The sequence below is a fragment of the Cyprinus carpio genome, chromosome B3 (genome assembly GCF_018340385.1).
Source record: "Cyprinus carpio isolate SPL01 chromosome B3, ASM1834038v1, whole genome shotgun sequence".
NCBI classification, from domain to species: domain Eukaryota; kingdom Metazoa; phylum Chordata; class Actinopteri; order Cypriniformes; family Cyprinidae; genus Cyprinus; species Cyprinus carpio.
This window is the reverse complement of record NC_056599.1, coordinates 1,446,573-1,461,304: the sequence shown is the minus strand read 5'-3', so window position 1 is coordinate 1,461,304 and position 14,732 is coordinate 1,446,573. Positions and strand designations below refer to the sequence as shown.

At 39.7% G+C, this 14,732-nt stretch overlaps 1 protein-coding gene across 1 annotated transcript; it reads left to right on the top strand.

Moving 5' to 3' along the window:
• The first annotated feature begins 5,124 nt into the window (after positions 1 to 5,124).
• On the top strand, positions 5,125 to 14,732 carry LOC109053378 (GTPase IMAP family member 8-like). Its single transcript, XM_042721105.1, has 6 exons — positions 5,125 to 5,140; positions 6,513 to 7,166; positions 7,728 to 7,760; positions 7,868 to 7,900; positions 12,571 to 13,167; positions 13,537 to 14,732. Exons 1-6 carry the CDS (start codon positions 5,125 to 5,127, stop codon positions 14,730 to 14,732), a joined length of 2,529 nt encoding a protein of 842 aa, XP_042577039.1.

Here is a 14,732-nt window from a genome sequence, read left to right as displayed (position 1 = left end):
GCCGATGAGGGCAAAGGGGCATGGGCTCTAGCCACCGGGCCACCCCCCTGTGCACGGCCCTGATATAAGGCTGTTTTCTGATGTTTTTGACAGTGCAGAGGCTGATCGTAAGTCCACTTAATGATTTGACAGCTAAAATGTGATTATAGTTTTACAGTTTTGATTACTTTGTATCAGTGGCGTAGCCACGGGTGTGCCGGTGCCACCCACAGTGGCAGCTGGCACACCTAAAAATAGATGCAGAATTATTTTTTATAGTCTCAATAAAAATTGTTATTGTCTATTGTTTTTTACTTAGAAAATATATTTTTTCTTTCACGCATAAGTTACAAATATTTTAACTGACCCCTTGTTTCCATGGCGACGCGTCATGATTGTCACGTGACACACCGCGGCCACAATAACTAACAGATGTATCGCTAATCGTTTTATTTCGTTTTTCATTTTTTATTAAAAAATATTCACAAACATTGACACGCTTACCATGTCAACTATTTGATATTCCGATTCTTCGTTTAAAAACCTTTATAAATTATCTTGATCTAACGAGATGAGCGCTGCAGTTCAGAGTCCTGTCAGCCGGATTTAACGTACAGCCAAACTGTCTCTGGTACAGCACTTGAATTCCCCAGTTTCTCCCGAAATACATGAAAGTAAGTGGCTGTTGAACTGTGAGAATAGAGTAAACTTTATTGTTCTGCTATGTGTGTCTGATATATGAACAAAAAAAAAAGGAAAAAAACATTTCAACAAACTGTAATGATTATGATTCTACTGATGCGTGACATCACTGCTACGGACAAATACGGAAGGAATGATGTCTTCGAGCACACCTGTGGACAATGAACAATTTTGGGATGCTTTTAAATGCGGGGGAGAGGAAAGGTGAGGGCGAGCTGTGGCCTGATAGCTAATTAACTGTGAAAGAGACTGAGACGCTGTGTTTATTAAGCCTGCTGGGTTCGCAAAAGCAGGGGATCTGTGGCGTTCGTGGTTGGTTAGCACCACCGGCGTGAAGAAAACCGGGGTCCCACTTATTGGCCCGGAGTTAGACACTGGGAAGAGAGTGTAGGTGGACTTGGCAGGCTGTTTGAAAAAAACCTTCTCGGCATTTCCGCGGAAGGGAAGGTTGAGTCCTCACAGTGACGGCAGGGTGTCGTCGGACGTGGACAGGGAAGTCCGAAATTATTTCATTATTACAGAGTTGTGTGTTGTTATTGTTGTTGTGCTCAGTCATTGGTGATTACTGTCCTCCTGAATTATGTTGATTGCCTGTGCTGGTTATTACACCTAGGGCATGTGATTTAGGCGTGGAGTTTCTAATTGAGTGTGCTTTGCATGAGATTTCACACTATTTATGGTTTGCTGTGAATTTGGAATGAGTAACGTTACTTGGGTTCTCTTTTAAATGTGTGTCACGGTTTAATAAAATATGACTAGTGTATGTAATCAGGATATTTAAGTGAGACAACGCCAAATGGCTGATATTTTTGTTAATAAAAAGTGTATTCTTCTGTAATTCTTGTTCTTGAGTGTGTTTTGAGTGCTCCTCCCGGACCAGACCGGGTTAAAATTAAAGGTGGTGGGAGAATAGGTGTTAATCCGCAATAAGAAAGCTTACCAGTGGCCCCTAGTGGTGGCCAGAATTATTACAATATAGATAGTTTTTATTGCTTCCATAGACATCAGTGTGTATTTTACAAACTACCAATGTATTGTTTTACTAGTGATTATGTATATTTAAATGTATGAAACCTAAAATAAACATTATGTGGTTGAAAACACTGCATATTAGTTACATGATAATTGTTGATATATGACAAGCGCTGAGCGCGTCCGTCTCTGGCTCAGCGCCAGCCAACGCGCGAAAGCAGTTTGAATCTGGCAGTTCTGTGACGCCACTGAACATTCTAAATCATACTCTAAGGGGCACAGAAATAAAAATCCAATATATGGTGTCATAATGCTCAAAATGTTAAAATGTAATTTACATTTTAAATTATTTTCGTTAAAAAAATATCTGCCGACATTCGGACTACCAACCAATCAGCAAACAGCAGCTGACTGTGACCCCAGCAGCTCCCCAGAGATCTTTGCCGCGCATACAAACAGATAATTTTTGATTGCACATTGCTAGCTAGCAATACGTTGCAGAGCTCCCTTCTTAATTTTTCTAGAAAAAAAACTCGGCTTGATGGACAGCCGGACACAAGGCCTGACGTTACACCTGATGAGGATGTTTCTCCGTCCCTGGCAGCCCTATGAGACAATGAGACATAGTACACCTGATTGCACCTGATTGCTCTCATCATGCTGATCACAAACAATATAATACATTAAGACTCCGCCCATTACAGTAGTAGCCATTTTGAAAAGTACAGTGTTCCATTTTTTTCGCTCAAATGATCTTCGGGGCGAGCCGCATAAAAGTACTGTCCCCGATTTCTTATGTTTTGTTCTTCAGGCTCTGCACAGCTCTTGGTGCTTAAATGCTTGCTGCGCTGCTGTACTTGATGTGCGCCATACTTGGTCTGCTTGCTGTGCCTTGCAGAGCTTGGCCCCGTCTTGCTGCTTGCAGCTATATTATTTTATATAGTTTTATGGTTATGTGGGGCATGGTTATGGTTAGGGTTAATAATTTTGCACAGTAATCTGACAATAAATGTGGCACACCCAGATTTTCATATGCACACCCAGAGTCTCTTTTCTGGCTACACTACTGCTTTGTATAATTCACTAATTCACCATTCACTCTCTATTTTAATGAGCAGTTCATTGTTGGAAGAGTAGTGTCTTCAAAAGTTTTTTCAAATTTGTTATTTTTAAATTCAGAAAAGAAAAATAAATCTTTATTCTGAATCATTTTAAAGTCATGTAATAATATTCACTAGATTCACTATTATTTTCATTCCTCATAATACTGAATCAAAGCAGCTTTACAGACATTCTGTTTCTGTGTACCTGCCTGAGTTTCAGTTTTCAGGGTTTTTGATTAATTAGATCCCACACCTGTTCTGTTTCAGTTCATCATTATCTGTATATTTTAGCCCTGTGTTTCCTTGTTTTGTCAGTTCTGTGTAAAGGTATTGTGTGATCGGTTTTCTGCAAGTTTTGTATTTAAGACTATTATTTTGGATAATTTGTCTTTGTGGACTATTTACTGCAAGTCCTATGTGACAGTATGGTTTTGTTTAATTATTGTTTAGTGACAAGCAAAAGTACTATTAGCTGTTGACCATCACTGCCATGAAGAGGTTCGAGATTTTACTTGTAATTAAAAGACAAACCATAATACATATACAAAATACATAATAGGAAATATGCAATATTTAGCAGCATGCAAGCCAGTATTAACTATTCTAATTCTATTTTTTTTTAAATAAATAAAAAAAATTCTAACTACCTTTCTAATCTTTTTGTATTCTATCTATTTTCTTTTCATTTATTAGACAATTATAAAAAAAAAAACTCTAACACTAGCTTGCTCTATTCTTTTTCTATTCTATCTGTTTTCTTTTTATTTATTATATTATTTAAAAGCCCTTGCTACGTATACTGCGTTTAGGCTAACTGAGACTTGTTATAGCACTTATATATCATTGCTCTTTTGTTATTTTTGATTGCTTCCATTGTCCTCATTTATAAGTCGCTTCGGATAAAAGCATCTGCTAAATGACTAAATGTAAATGTAACTGTGGCAATGAAAGAATAGCACTTTTTGATGTCAGAAAATGGAGAAAGAACCCAGACAACACCAGAGATCAGTTCTCCTTTAGTTATCAGGAATGAAGTAGATCTGTTACTGTATTGATTGATGAGCTGTAGTGTATAAGTGAAGTAAGTTAAGTGTGTAAAATTCATGTTGAGGTAAAATAAGTGATTCTGTGACCATTTTAATAAGACACTACTGTAATCAGATGTTTGTAGTTCAGATATTTGTATAGAAAGTTTGCACTATAATTTGATATTCTGAAGTTCTAGTGCAAGCGACTATCTCAGCTAGATTAATTGATCATGTAATTTAAAAAAAACTCTTTGTTGTGAGTTGAAATATTTTAAATGTTTAATACACAATATATTATTTGGTATGTGGTCTTGAAACATTTATTTTACTGTAGTGTAAGATGGACTACGTTTATCTTTGCATGGGGGGTTAAATGTAATAGAATATATTTTATATATATATATATATATATACTGTTTTTCTTTATATCATCATATTTTAGCCAGAGACTGTAATTTCCTCTGTCTTATAGGCTATATACTGACATTACTATGGATTTCATCTGGACTTATACTTTGATCTTTAAAGATACTGACAAAAGTAAAAGATAAATAAAATGTTGCTTTAGTTGAAGTTACTGTACATTTATTATCCTTATTTCTTATCATTCATTACTCATTCTCATGTAAGCTACATTTAGTCTGCTTTTACTGTGTTGGAGCTCAAAGAACACTTAAATGCCATTAATTTGCTTGTCAGATCTTTATGAATTCTACTTCATGATTTCTGTGTATGTCTGTGCGTAACTGACATTAACGTTGAGCACCACCTGGGGGTGTAACAATGTAACATGCAGCGCAATGACAAAACAATATTCTGCTGAATAATAAAACAAGGCGAGCTATTATCACTTAATGTAAATAGACACTCCGTAAAACAAAACCCCAAAAAAAAAAAAACAAAAAAAAACAAAAAATAAAAAAAAATAAACAAAAATAATCAAATGATTAAAAACAGAGCACTCAAACCTACAGACTGCAGACTGTAAATCTGAATAAAAAAATTTATTAATTTAGCAAAAAAACAAAACACAAAGCAACTTACAAAAAAAAAAAACAAAAAACCATTAAATTTAAAGAAATAACAAAATCATTAAAAATCACCCCATCACAAAAAATAACAGTGAAATTCCAGTTTGTTTACAAACCCCCACATATTGTAAGTATTTTACCTCTATTTTGCAAATACATTGCTTTTTAGATGCGAGTAGAAAATTTACTTTGGAACCTGTTTTGTAATATTTCGTTAATCCACAAAGGGCTCTGGTGAGCCTATCTGCTCGTTTCATCATGTCAGCCACTTATTTACTTTCGGATTGTAAATGTTAAGGTAAACATAAAATGGCGCAGAGTACAGGTAAGATTTGATCAACAACCAAAATACGACGGTTATATTAACTACATGCTAAATGTATCAGAATCCAATTCTAAATCAATGATTGTAGCTCTAAAATCAATGGGGTCGTCTGTAACCTTGTTTACGATTGGCATATAGCCTATCGACAAAATAAACCATTTAATACTTAAATGCATTTTGTAAAATATCTTAGTCTTTTCTATTTAAAAATATGATAGTGATTATAATTGTTATGACTGCGTTCACCGAGAGTGTCATTTACTCAGTTTTAAGCATAAGTTGGACACAAAAATAAAGCAGTGTTATTTAATGTCATTGTAATATCATTGTTTCTTTGAAAGTGTAAATATCATAAGGCTGTTTTCTGATGTTTTACATGTTCATCAGATTCACTAACAGTTTGTTTTGCAGCAGACAGAAGCAGCGCAGAGGCTGATCGCCCCAATAATTTGATTAGACATTCAGAACATGGGTATTGTTTACAAGTTGTTAGCGCTTTTAGAAGGCAGAGTCATTACCGATAAAAAATAAAAACAAACAAACTACCAACTAATTACTAATTCAGCGGATCAACCACGGACTAATGTGAATTGTAATGCATCTACCTCGTAATTCAACAAGCTTCGGGGACTGTGGTCTCCACTCTCCAGAGAGCGGCACACAGATTGTGAGTGTTGCTGCGGAGCGGGCGGGAAACACGATGTGGATTAGCGGAATCAGCGGATCTTTAGCGGAGCGTAACAGACAGCTTTGAGCTGGAGTGATGGGGGGATTGGTGAGAGGGGCAACTCAGCCGATGAGGGCAAAGGGGCATGGGCTCTAGCCACCGGGCCACCCCCCTGTGCACGGCCCTGCAAAATAACGTTCTTTTTAGCAGCATCATATGACCCCTTTAAGCCCTGTGTTTCCTTCTTTTGTCAGTTTTCGTCTGTGTAAAGGTATTGTGTGATCTGTTTTCTGAGAAAGTTTCGTATTAAAGACTATTATTTTGGATAATTTCTCCAGTGTTTAGTGACATGCAAAAGTACTATTAGCTGTTGACCATCACTGCCATGAAGAGGTTCGAGATTTTACTTGTAATTAAAAGTCAAACCATAATACATATACAAAATACATAATAGGAAATATGCAATATTTAGTAGCATGCAAGCCGGTATTAACTGTGGCAATGAAAGAATAACTGTTTTTGATGTTGGAAAATGGAAAAAGAACCCAGGCAACACCAGAGGTCGGTTCTCCTTTAGTTGTCAGGAATGAAGTAGATCTGTTACTGTATTGATTGATGAGCTGTGGTTTATTAGTAAAGTTAGTTAAGCATGTAAAATACATGTTGAGGTAAAATAAGTGATTGGTTTCCTTTTTTTGCCTACAGTGTCAAAAACACCACTGCAAGGTATCCCTGCTGTCAATCTCTCACCCATAAGGATTGTGCTGCTGGGTGAAACTGGTGTTGGGAAAAGTGCAACTGGAAACACAGTACTGGGACAGAAAGTGTTCAGATCTGAATTAAGAATGAGATCAATAACCAGTGAATGCTCAGTTGCTCAAGCCACGGTTTCAGGCAGATCATTTTATGTAGTTGATACTCCTGGATTCACTTACTTAAACACTGAGGAGCCAATGACAGAGCTAGGGAGAAGTGTTTATTTATCCAGTCCTGGACCTCATGCTTTTCTCATTGTGTTTGCTCTGAATATGAGATGCACTGAGATGGGGCAGCTGATACCTTATGATATTAAGAAGTTGTTTGGTGAGGAGGTGTTCAAATACTCCATCATTCTCTTCACACATGGAGATCTGCTGGAAGAAGATCCCATTGAAGAACTCATCGAGGAGAACTGTGTTGTAAGACGTGTAGTTGATCAGTGTGGAGGCAGATATCATGTCTTCAACAACAGAGATCTGAATAACAGAGAGCAGGTGAATGATCTACTGCAGAAGATTGACACAATGATAGAGCAGAACGGAGGAGGATACTACAGTAATCAGATGTTTGAAGATGCTCAGAGAAAACAGCAAGAAAAAGGTGAGGTTTGATTAACAACAAAATATGTATAGTAGCATGCTAAAGGTTTCTTCAATGCTGTATCAGAATCCAGTATAAGAAATACTAAAATAATGATTGTTGCTCTTAATCATAAAACTCATAAAAGCATAAAACCATTTCAGTGGAGATATAAGTACTTTTTTATTATTGGCATGTATTACATTTAATTCCTTTAAAATTGGTGAATACATTTTGTAAATATAAAGCATGTAGTCTGTTATTCTGCAAAATCTATTTAAAAATAACAAGATTTGTCACTTCAGTGATTAAGGGTGCAGATCAGGTTGTGTTAACCAAAAGTATTCTGTCATTTACTCAAGTTTAATTACATTAAAACAGAAAAACATAAACAGAAAAATAAAACACTGGTCCATTGAGTGTTATATCAAATCACTTTTAAAAAGTGATTTGATCACTTCAAAAGTCTCTAATTAAACATCTAAAGTATATAATAAAATAATTGTGACTCACCAGATAAACAAAGAACACTGAAAAATTTCAGATTCATCAGATACACTAACAGTTTGTGTTTTGTTGCAGCCAGAAGTAGTCCAGATTTAACTCGTCCCGACAGTAAGTCCATTAAATGATTTGACAGCAGCAGAGATTATCCTTTGACATATAGTCCATACATTAATGCTCACCAGATTCACTAACAGTTTTTCTGTTGTGTTTTGCAGTGGCCATCAGTCCAGATGTTGTTCACCCCAAAAGTAAGTGTAATGATCAGTCCACTGAAGGCGAGCGTAGTGAGAACCCAAGAGCACTTTATTTATAGAAGTGAAATCCAAAATCCAAACAAGATACACAGACTTGACTAGAACAGACTTGACATGGGATGAACAGACTAGACTCATCGACAGCAGGTTACAACATTAATACACAACAGGGGACAATGGCAAAAACATGACTACTTATAACAAACAATACAGGTCACATGACAAGAACAAACAAATGGGAAACAAGACACATGACTAAAGCAGCCAAAGAGCAAACAGAACTGATAATCACATGACAAGACAATAACCAATGAGAACATGACACATACACAAAGCAGAGATACATGAGGGCAAGGGAAGCATGACACAAACAGCATAAATCAAACTACAAAATAAAAGACATGAAAACAATGAACAAGAAACAAAACCCAAAACAGACCTTACATTTCCCCCCTCTAAGGGCGGCTCCTGACGCCAAAACAAAAAAACCCAAGAAATTCAGGAGGGTGGTGAAGCAGAGGCGGAACAGGGGGAGGGATGGAGGGCCAGGCCTGTGAAAAGAAACAGGACCTGGAGGGTGGAGCAATGGCGGGCCTGGAGCTAGGAGCAGTCGTGGATCCGGATCATGAGGCAATGACAGACAATGGAGCAGAGGGGGACCTGGGCCGTGGAGCAGTGACAGACAATGGAGTAGAGGGGGACCTGGGCCGTGGAGCAGATCCAGAGCAGTATGGAGCCATGGCGGAGCAGGCCTAGCGGGGAGCCATGGTGGAGCAAGCAGAGCGGGGTGGCTAGGCGGTGCCTGCAGAGCAGGAAGCCATGGTGGAGCAGAGACATGGACAGACCACTTGGTCATGACAGGACAGGCAGAGAGTTCTTGAATGGCCTTCGTGGCCATGACAGGACAGACAGGGAGTTCATGAGTGGCCTCCTTGGCCGTGGCAATACAGGCAGTGAGTTCATGCACGGCCTCCTTGGCCGTAACGGGACAGGCAGTGAGTTCATGCATGGCCTTCTTGGCCATAACGGGACAGACAGTGAGTTCATGAACTGCCTCCATGGCCATGGCAGGACAGGCAGAGAGTTCATGGACGGCCTCCTTGGGCGTGAAGGGACAGGCAGAGAGTTCATGGATGGCCTCATTGGCCGTAACAGGAGAGACAGTGTGTTCATGAACTGCCTCCATGGCCGTGGCAGGACAGGCAGAAAGTTCATGGACGACCTCCTTGGCCGTGACAGGACAGGCAGAAAGTTCATGGATGGCCTCCTTGGCTGTGACAGGACAGGCAGAGAGTTCATGGACGGCCTCCTTGGCCGTGACAGGACAGACAGAGAGTTTAAATGTGGGCGCCACCACCTCGGGAGGTTCTGCAGTGGAAGCCACCACCTCTGGAGGTTCTGTAGTGGACGCCGCCACCTCTGGAGGCACTAGGGTGGATTCACTGTCAGGAGAGGCCTCAGGAGCAGACTCGTGGACAGGAAAGGTCTCTGGAGCGCAGTGTGCAGCCCACACACTCAAAATGGCGACTGCCGTAACAGGAAGCACTGAGGTCAGGGGAATAGTCTCTGTGACAGCCAGTGCAGAGGCCCTGGAGATGCCAGCTGCTTGCACCGACATCAATGGTGGGTCCATCATACTGGCAATCAGTCCTGGCCCAAGCTCCGCATCTGTGGAGGACTCAGGCGTTGCGGCCATCTTGGCCGGGGACTCAGGCATGGCATGAGCAGACTCTGAAATGGCAGCTATGATGGGACGAGGCTCTGAAATGGTGGCCATTTCATGACGAGACTCTGGAGGATCAGCTGCGACGTGTCGAGACTCTAGAAAGGTGGCCATTTTGTGAAGAGACTCTTGTGTGGCGGCCATCTTGCGACGAAGTTTTTCCATGTTGTGGAGAATCTCTTGAGAGACTGGCATGATCTGAGTAGGCTCTGGCGTAGCAGGCATGACGTGAACAGGTGCTGGCTTGGCAGGCATGACGTGAGCAAACCCTGGGGTAGCAGACATGATGTTAGCGGATTCTGGCTTGGCAGACATGATGTGATCAGGCTTTGACTTGGTAGACATGATAGGAGTAAACTGTGACTTAACTGGCATGTTGTGAGCAGGTCCTGGAGTAGCAGGCATGACATTAGCAGGCTTTGGCGTAGCAGACATGACGTGAGAAGGCTGTGGCTTGGCAGACTTGACGTGAGCAGGCCTTGGCTTGGCTGGCGTGATGTGAACAACTCCTGACATGACGGTTGGGACATGGAAAAGTTCTGATGTGGCGGGTACTGTAGGATAGCTTGAATCTTGAATCTTGAATCTCCTCAGCAACCCCCACAGTAAATGGTGAACCAGCCAGCAAAAGAGCATGGTCAGTATATTTTTCAAGAGTCCATTGAGGGGTATTACGTGGCATTAAACAAGATATATTTTTATATAAAGTCCACAAAAGTCCTCCACGTAATCCTCTATGGCCCGGTTTCCTTGGCGAAGACGAACAAGAAGATCTGCTGGGTTCATTTTGGAGGTCGTGTATTCTGTAATGATCAGTCCACTGAAGGCGAGCGTAGTGAGAACCCAAGTGCAGTTTATTTATAGAAGTGAATTCCAAAATCCAAACATAATCCAAACAAGATACACAGACTTGACTAGAACAGACTTGACGAAGCATGAACAGACTTGACGTGGCATGAACAGACTTGACGTGGCATGAACAGACTTGACTCACCGACAGCAGGTTACAACATTAATACACGACAGGGGACAATGGCAAAAACATGACTACTTATAACAAACAATACAGGTCACATGACAAGAACAAACCAATGGGAAACAAGACACATGACTAAAGCAACCAAAGAGCAAACAGAACTGATAATCACATGACAAGACAACACAAGACACATACACAAGTCAGAGATACATGAGGGCAAGGGAAGCATGACACAAACAGCATAAATCAAACTACAAAATAAAAGACATGAAAACAATGAACAAGAAACAAAACCCAAAACAGACCTTACAGTAAGTGAATTTGACAGAAAATTGTACATTTGATAAACTGTGTCTGTAATTCATTGAGCATTGATTTGTGTAGAAAACTCTGACGCTCTTTGATGAGATAATGAAACCATATATGCTCTGGAAGCTTGTTTCCACCTCTAAATAAAAAATAAAAATGGTAATTGTGACTTTTTTTACTCACAATTCTGACTTTTTACTCAGAATATTGTGATGTAATAATGCAATTCTTATATACGCATAAATTGTGAGTAAAGTCAGAATTATGTGATAAAGTTGCAAATGCATGTTATAAAGCCAGAATTGTAAGATAAAAAGTTGTGATAATATTTTATTATTACATATATAATTTATTATTATTAAATGGTGGTTCCCAGTTTTATTTAAAGGTTCCCTGAAGTGCCTTGAAACAGGCAGCGTTGTTCTATGCGGTGACGTAATTTCAACTGAAACAGGAAGACAGGGACATATCGGACAGCCCCGCCCCCTTTTTTAATTAGCCAATAGCATTTTATCTGCATGCTTTAGGGGGCAGCTGTGGCCTAATGGTTAGAGAGTTGGACTTGTAACCTGAAGGTCGCAGGTTCGAGTCTTGGTGCTGGCAGGAGTTGTAGGTGGGGTATTACCGTACTTGGCAAATGTCATGACTTTCACTTTTTTTCACTTTCACGAGTGGGAGCCATTGAGCTCAGTAAAGCCGGATTTGACAGCCACGGTCTAATAGATTACCCCTAGATTAAATATGAAACTCTTAGTAAAACAAAATAGTGGTCATAATCATGCTGAGGCTGTGTAGTTGTTAAAGTTTTTAATGTATGCCGACTCGCATATGATCCACTCCATGTGATCAGGTCTCTGGACCGTAGCCAAAGTCAGGATCAGACTATGTGCGCTGCTGCAGTTCGCATGACACATCATGAAACCAGACCTCATTTGCACCAATCAAAAGCTTATTTACACTATCTGAATCATTCCCTATCACCTACATTGTGCACTACGAGCCATTCACTGAACAGGAAATACTACACTGTGAATAAGGGACCAGTCTCAGCCGCAGCTTCAGCGTCTATTTATAGTGCAGGGAGTGGGCGCTTCAGATTCTAGAGACATTTGATTGGTCAGAAGATTTGATGAGAAGCTGAAGTAAGAGGTGACGTCAAAAATCATTGATCTGTTTTGGCGGAAGTGACGAACTACAAGCTTTGAATGCTTATATCTTCTAAATCCTAATTTTGTCACTGTTTTGAAGCACACTGGTTTAAAGATAACCTTAAGACTAACATATTGATACTTACACCCAAAAAACTTTCATTTTGATTTCATGGGGACTTTAAGTATATTCTAAACAAATTGGTAGTGCTGTACCAACTCTATGAATTAAGATGTTTAGGTGAAAGAGATGTTTGCTGCCCACATGTGCGAATGAAATACTGAAGCCATAATCCAATTTGTGCTCAATAAAAAAAAAAAAAAGAGAAACCAAGATTAAATCTTATTTTCAGTTTGTTAAAAAAAGAACCATCTTTGGGTTTCTTGTTATTCCTTTCCAAACAGGAAAATAAGTGATCAAAACATACATGGACCTAAATTATTCAATGTGTGTGTGTGTGTGTTTTTTTTTTTTCTACACCATGTTGATGTTATTTATTTCTAGGTTATGGAGTAAAAATGGAGGGAACACACTTAATGCCAAAAGTGTGTTTGAATATGGTCTTGCTGGGAAGAACAGGAGCTGGGAAAAGTTCAACAGGAAACACAATACTGGGACGAGAAGCATTTAGTATAATGAAAAGCTACAAATCTGACACTCAAGATGTTGCTACTGAAGTCGGTGATGTTTGTGGATTACTGATCATTGTTTATGACACGCCGGGATTTTCTGGTGCAGAGAGTGAGGAAGAGCTTTGGAAATATCAGGAGGTTTTCCAGAAATGTGAATCAGGCCTCTGTGCATTTCTCCTGGTTCTTCCGTCAGACAGATCCACACAAGAAGATCAAGAAATTGTGAAGAAGATTGAGGAGCTGCTGGGAGAGCAACGCTTGAATAAAATCTGGATTCTCTTCACCAGAGGAGACGAACTGGAAAATGAAAACAAGAAGATAAATGAAGTAATTAATGAGACTGAATTCTTGAAGGAACTTACTCAGAAATATGAGGGCAGATTTCACGTGTTCAACAACAAGAAGAGAGGAGCAAGTGACCAAGTGAAATCTCTGATAACTAAAATTTTCCAGAACAACTTGAAGAATCGTAAGTCTGTTTTAACCAAATTTGAAGAGAAGGTTTACATGAGACATGAAGGAATTAGGCTTTATTCATTCAAAATAATAAGAATATTTTGTTCATTCTTTTACAGTATCTACAGATTTTTCTAGGGTAATTAAAAAAAAGAGCAGCTAAACATAAATAAATCAGTAAAAATGCAACAAACCAAAGCAGTAGTTTAGGTAATAGTGATATTCTTTCTCTTGTATCTGCTTGCAGAATTAATATTTGCTGGATGTTAACTGTAGTGTGTTAGTATATTAATTTATAATATTAATATATAATTTAGCACAGGAGTACATTCCAGGGTGAAAACAGTGGATGTTTTGTAATCGGTTTTCTTTTTTTAAACAGTCTCCCAAAATCCTTGGCAGAGTATTGCCATCAGTGTCCAGGACACCTCTGATGACAGTGTCTCATGCAGGAGGATTGTTCTTCTGGGTAAACGTGGTTCTGGGAAAAGTTCAGCTGGAAACACAATACTGGGACAGGAGGTGTTTAAATCTACACCTGACACAAATTCAGAAACCAGTGAAAAGAAACACATCACTGTTTCAGGAAGAAAAACGTCTGTAGTTGATACTCCTGGATTCTTTGATACAGAGATGAGCCCTGAGGAGTTAATGAAAGAGATCATGAAGAGTGTTTATTTATCCAGTCCTGGACCTCATGCTGTTCTCATTGTGTTTAATGTGACTATGAGGATCACTGAACAGGAAGAGAAGATTCCTCAGATGATTGAGATGATGTTTGGTGAGGAGGTGTTAAAACACTCCATCATTCTCTTCACTCATGGAGATCTGCTGGAAGGAAAATCCATGGAGCAAGCCATCAGAGAGAACAGTAGACTAAAAGGTCTAGTAGATCAGTGTGGAGGCAGATTTCACGTCTTCAACAATAAAGATCAGAAAAACAGAAAACAGGTCACTGATCTAGAGCAGAAGTCTAACACACTAATAGAGCAGAACGGAGGAGGACACTACAGTAATCAGATGTATGAAGATGCTCACAGATTCAGGCAAGAGGAAAGAAAGATAAGACTGATGGAAGATGAAAGGAAACAAAGAGAGGAAGAGAGGACACGGATAGAAGAAGAGAGACGGAGAGAGGAAGAGACGAGACGGATAGAAGAAGAGAGATGGAGAGAGGAAGAGAGGAGATGGATAGAAGAAGGGAGAAAGAGAGAGGAAGAGAGGAGACGGATAGAAGAAGAGAGATGGAGAGAGGAAGAGAGGAGACGGATAGAAGAAGAGAGACGGAGAGAGGAAGAGAAGAGAAAAGCACAAGGTATTATTCGTAATATTTTGATCTTTGGTGCAGCTTGTGCTGGAGCTGTTGTTGCTGCACCTGTTGCTGCTGTTGTTGCTGGAGGTGCTGGTGTTGCAGCTGTTGCTGGAGCTGCTGCTGGAGCTGTTGTTGGTGGACGTGCTGCTGCTGCTGCGGGTGGAACTTTTAATGGTGCAGCTGCTCGTGCACAGAGGAGACAGAGAGAGGAGGAGGAGAGAAGACAACAGGAGGAAAATGAAGAAGACCAGCACTTGAGAGAGTGA

Coding starts and splice junctions, on each gene's coding strand:
- LOC109053378 (XM_042721105.1), top strand. Junction 7,167..7,727: donor GAGAAAACAGCAAGAAAAAG/GTGAGGTTTGAT, acceptor GTTTTGTTGCAG/CCAGAAGTAGTCCAGATTTA. Junction 7,901..12,570: donor AGATGTTGTTCACCCCAAAA/GTAAGTGTAATG, acceptor ATTTATTTCTAG/GTTATGGAGTAAAAATGGAG.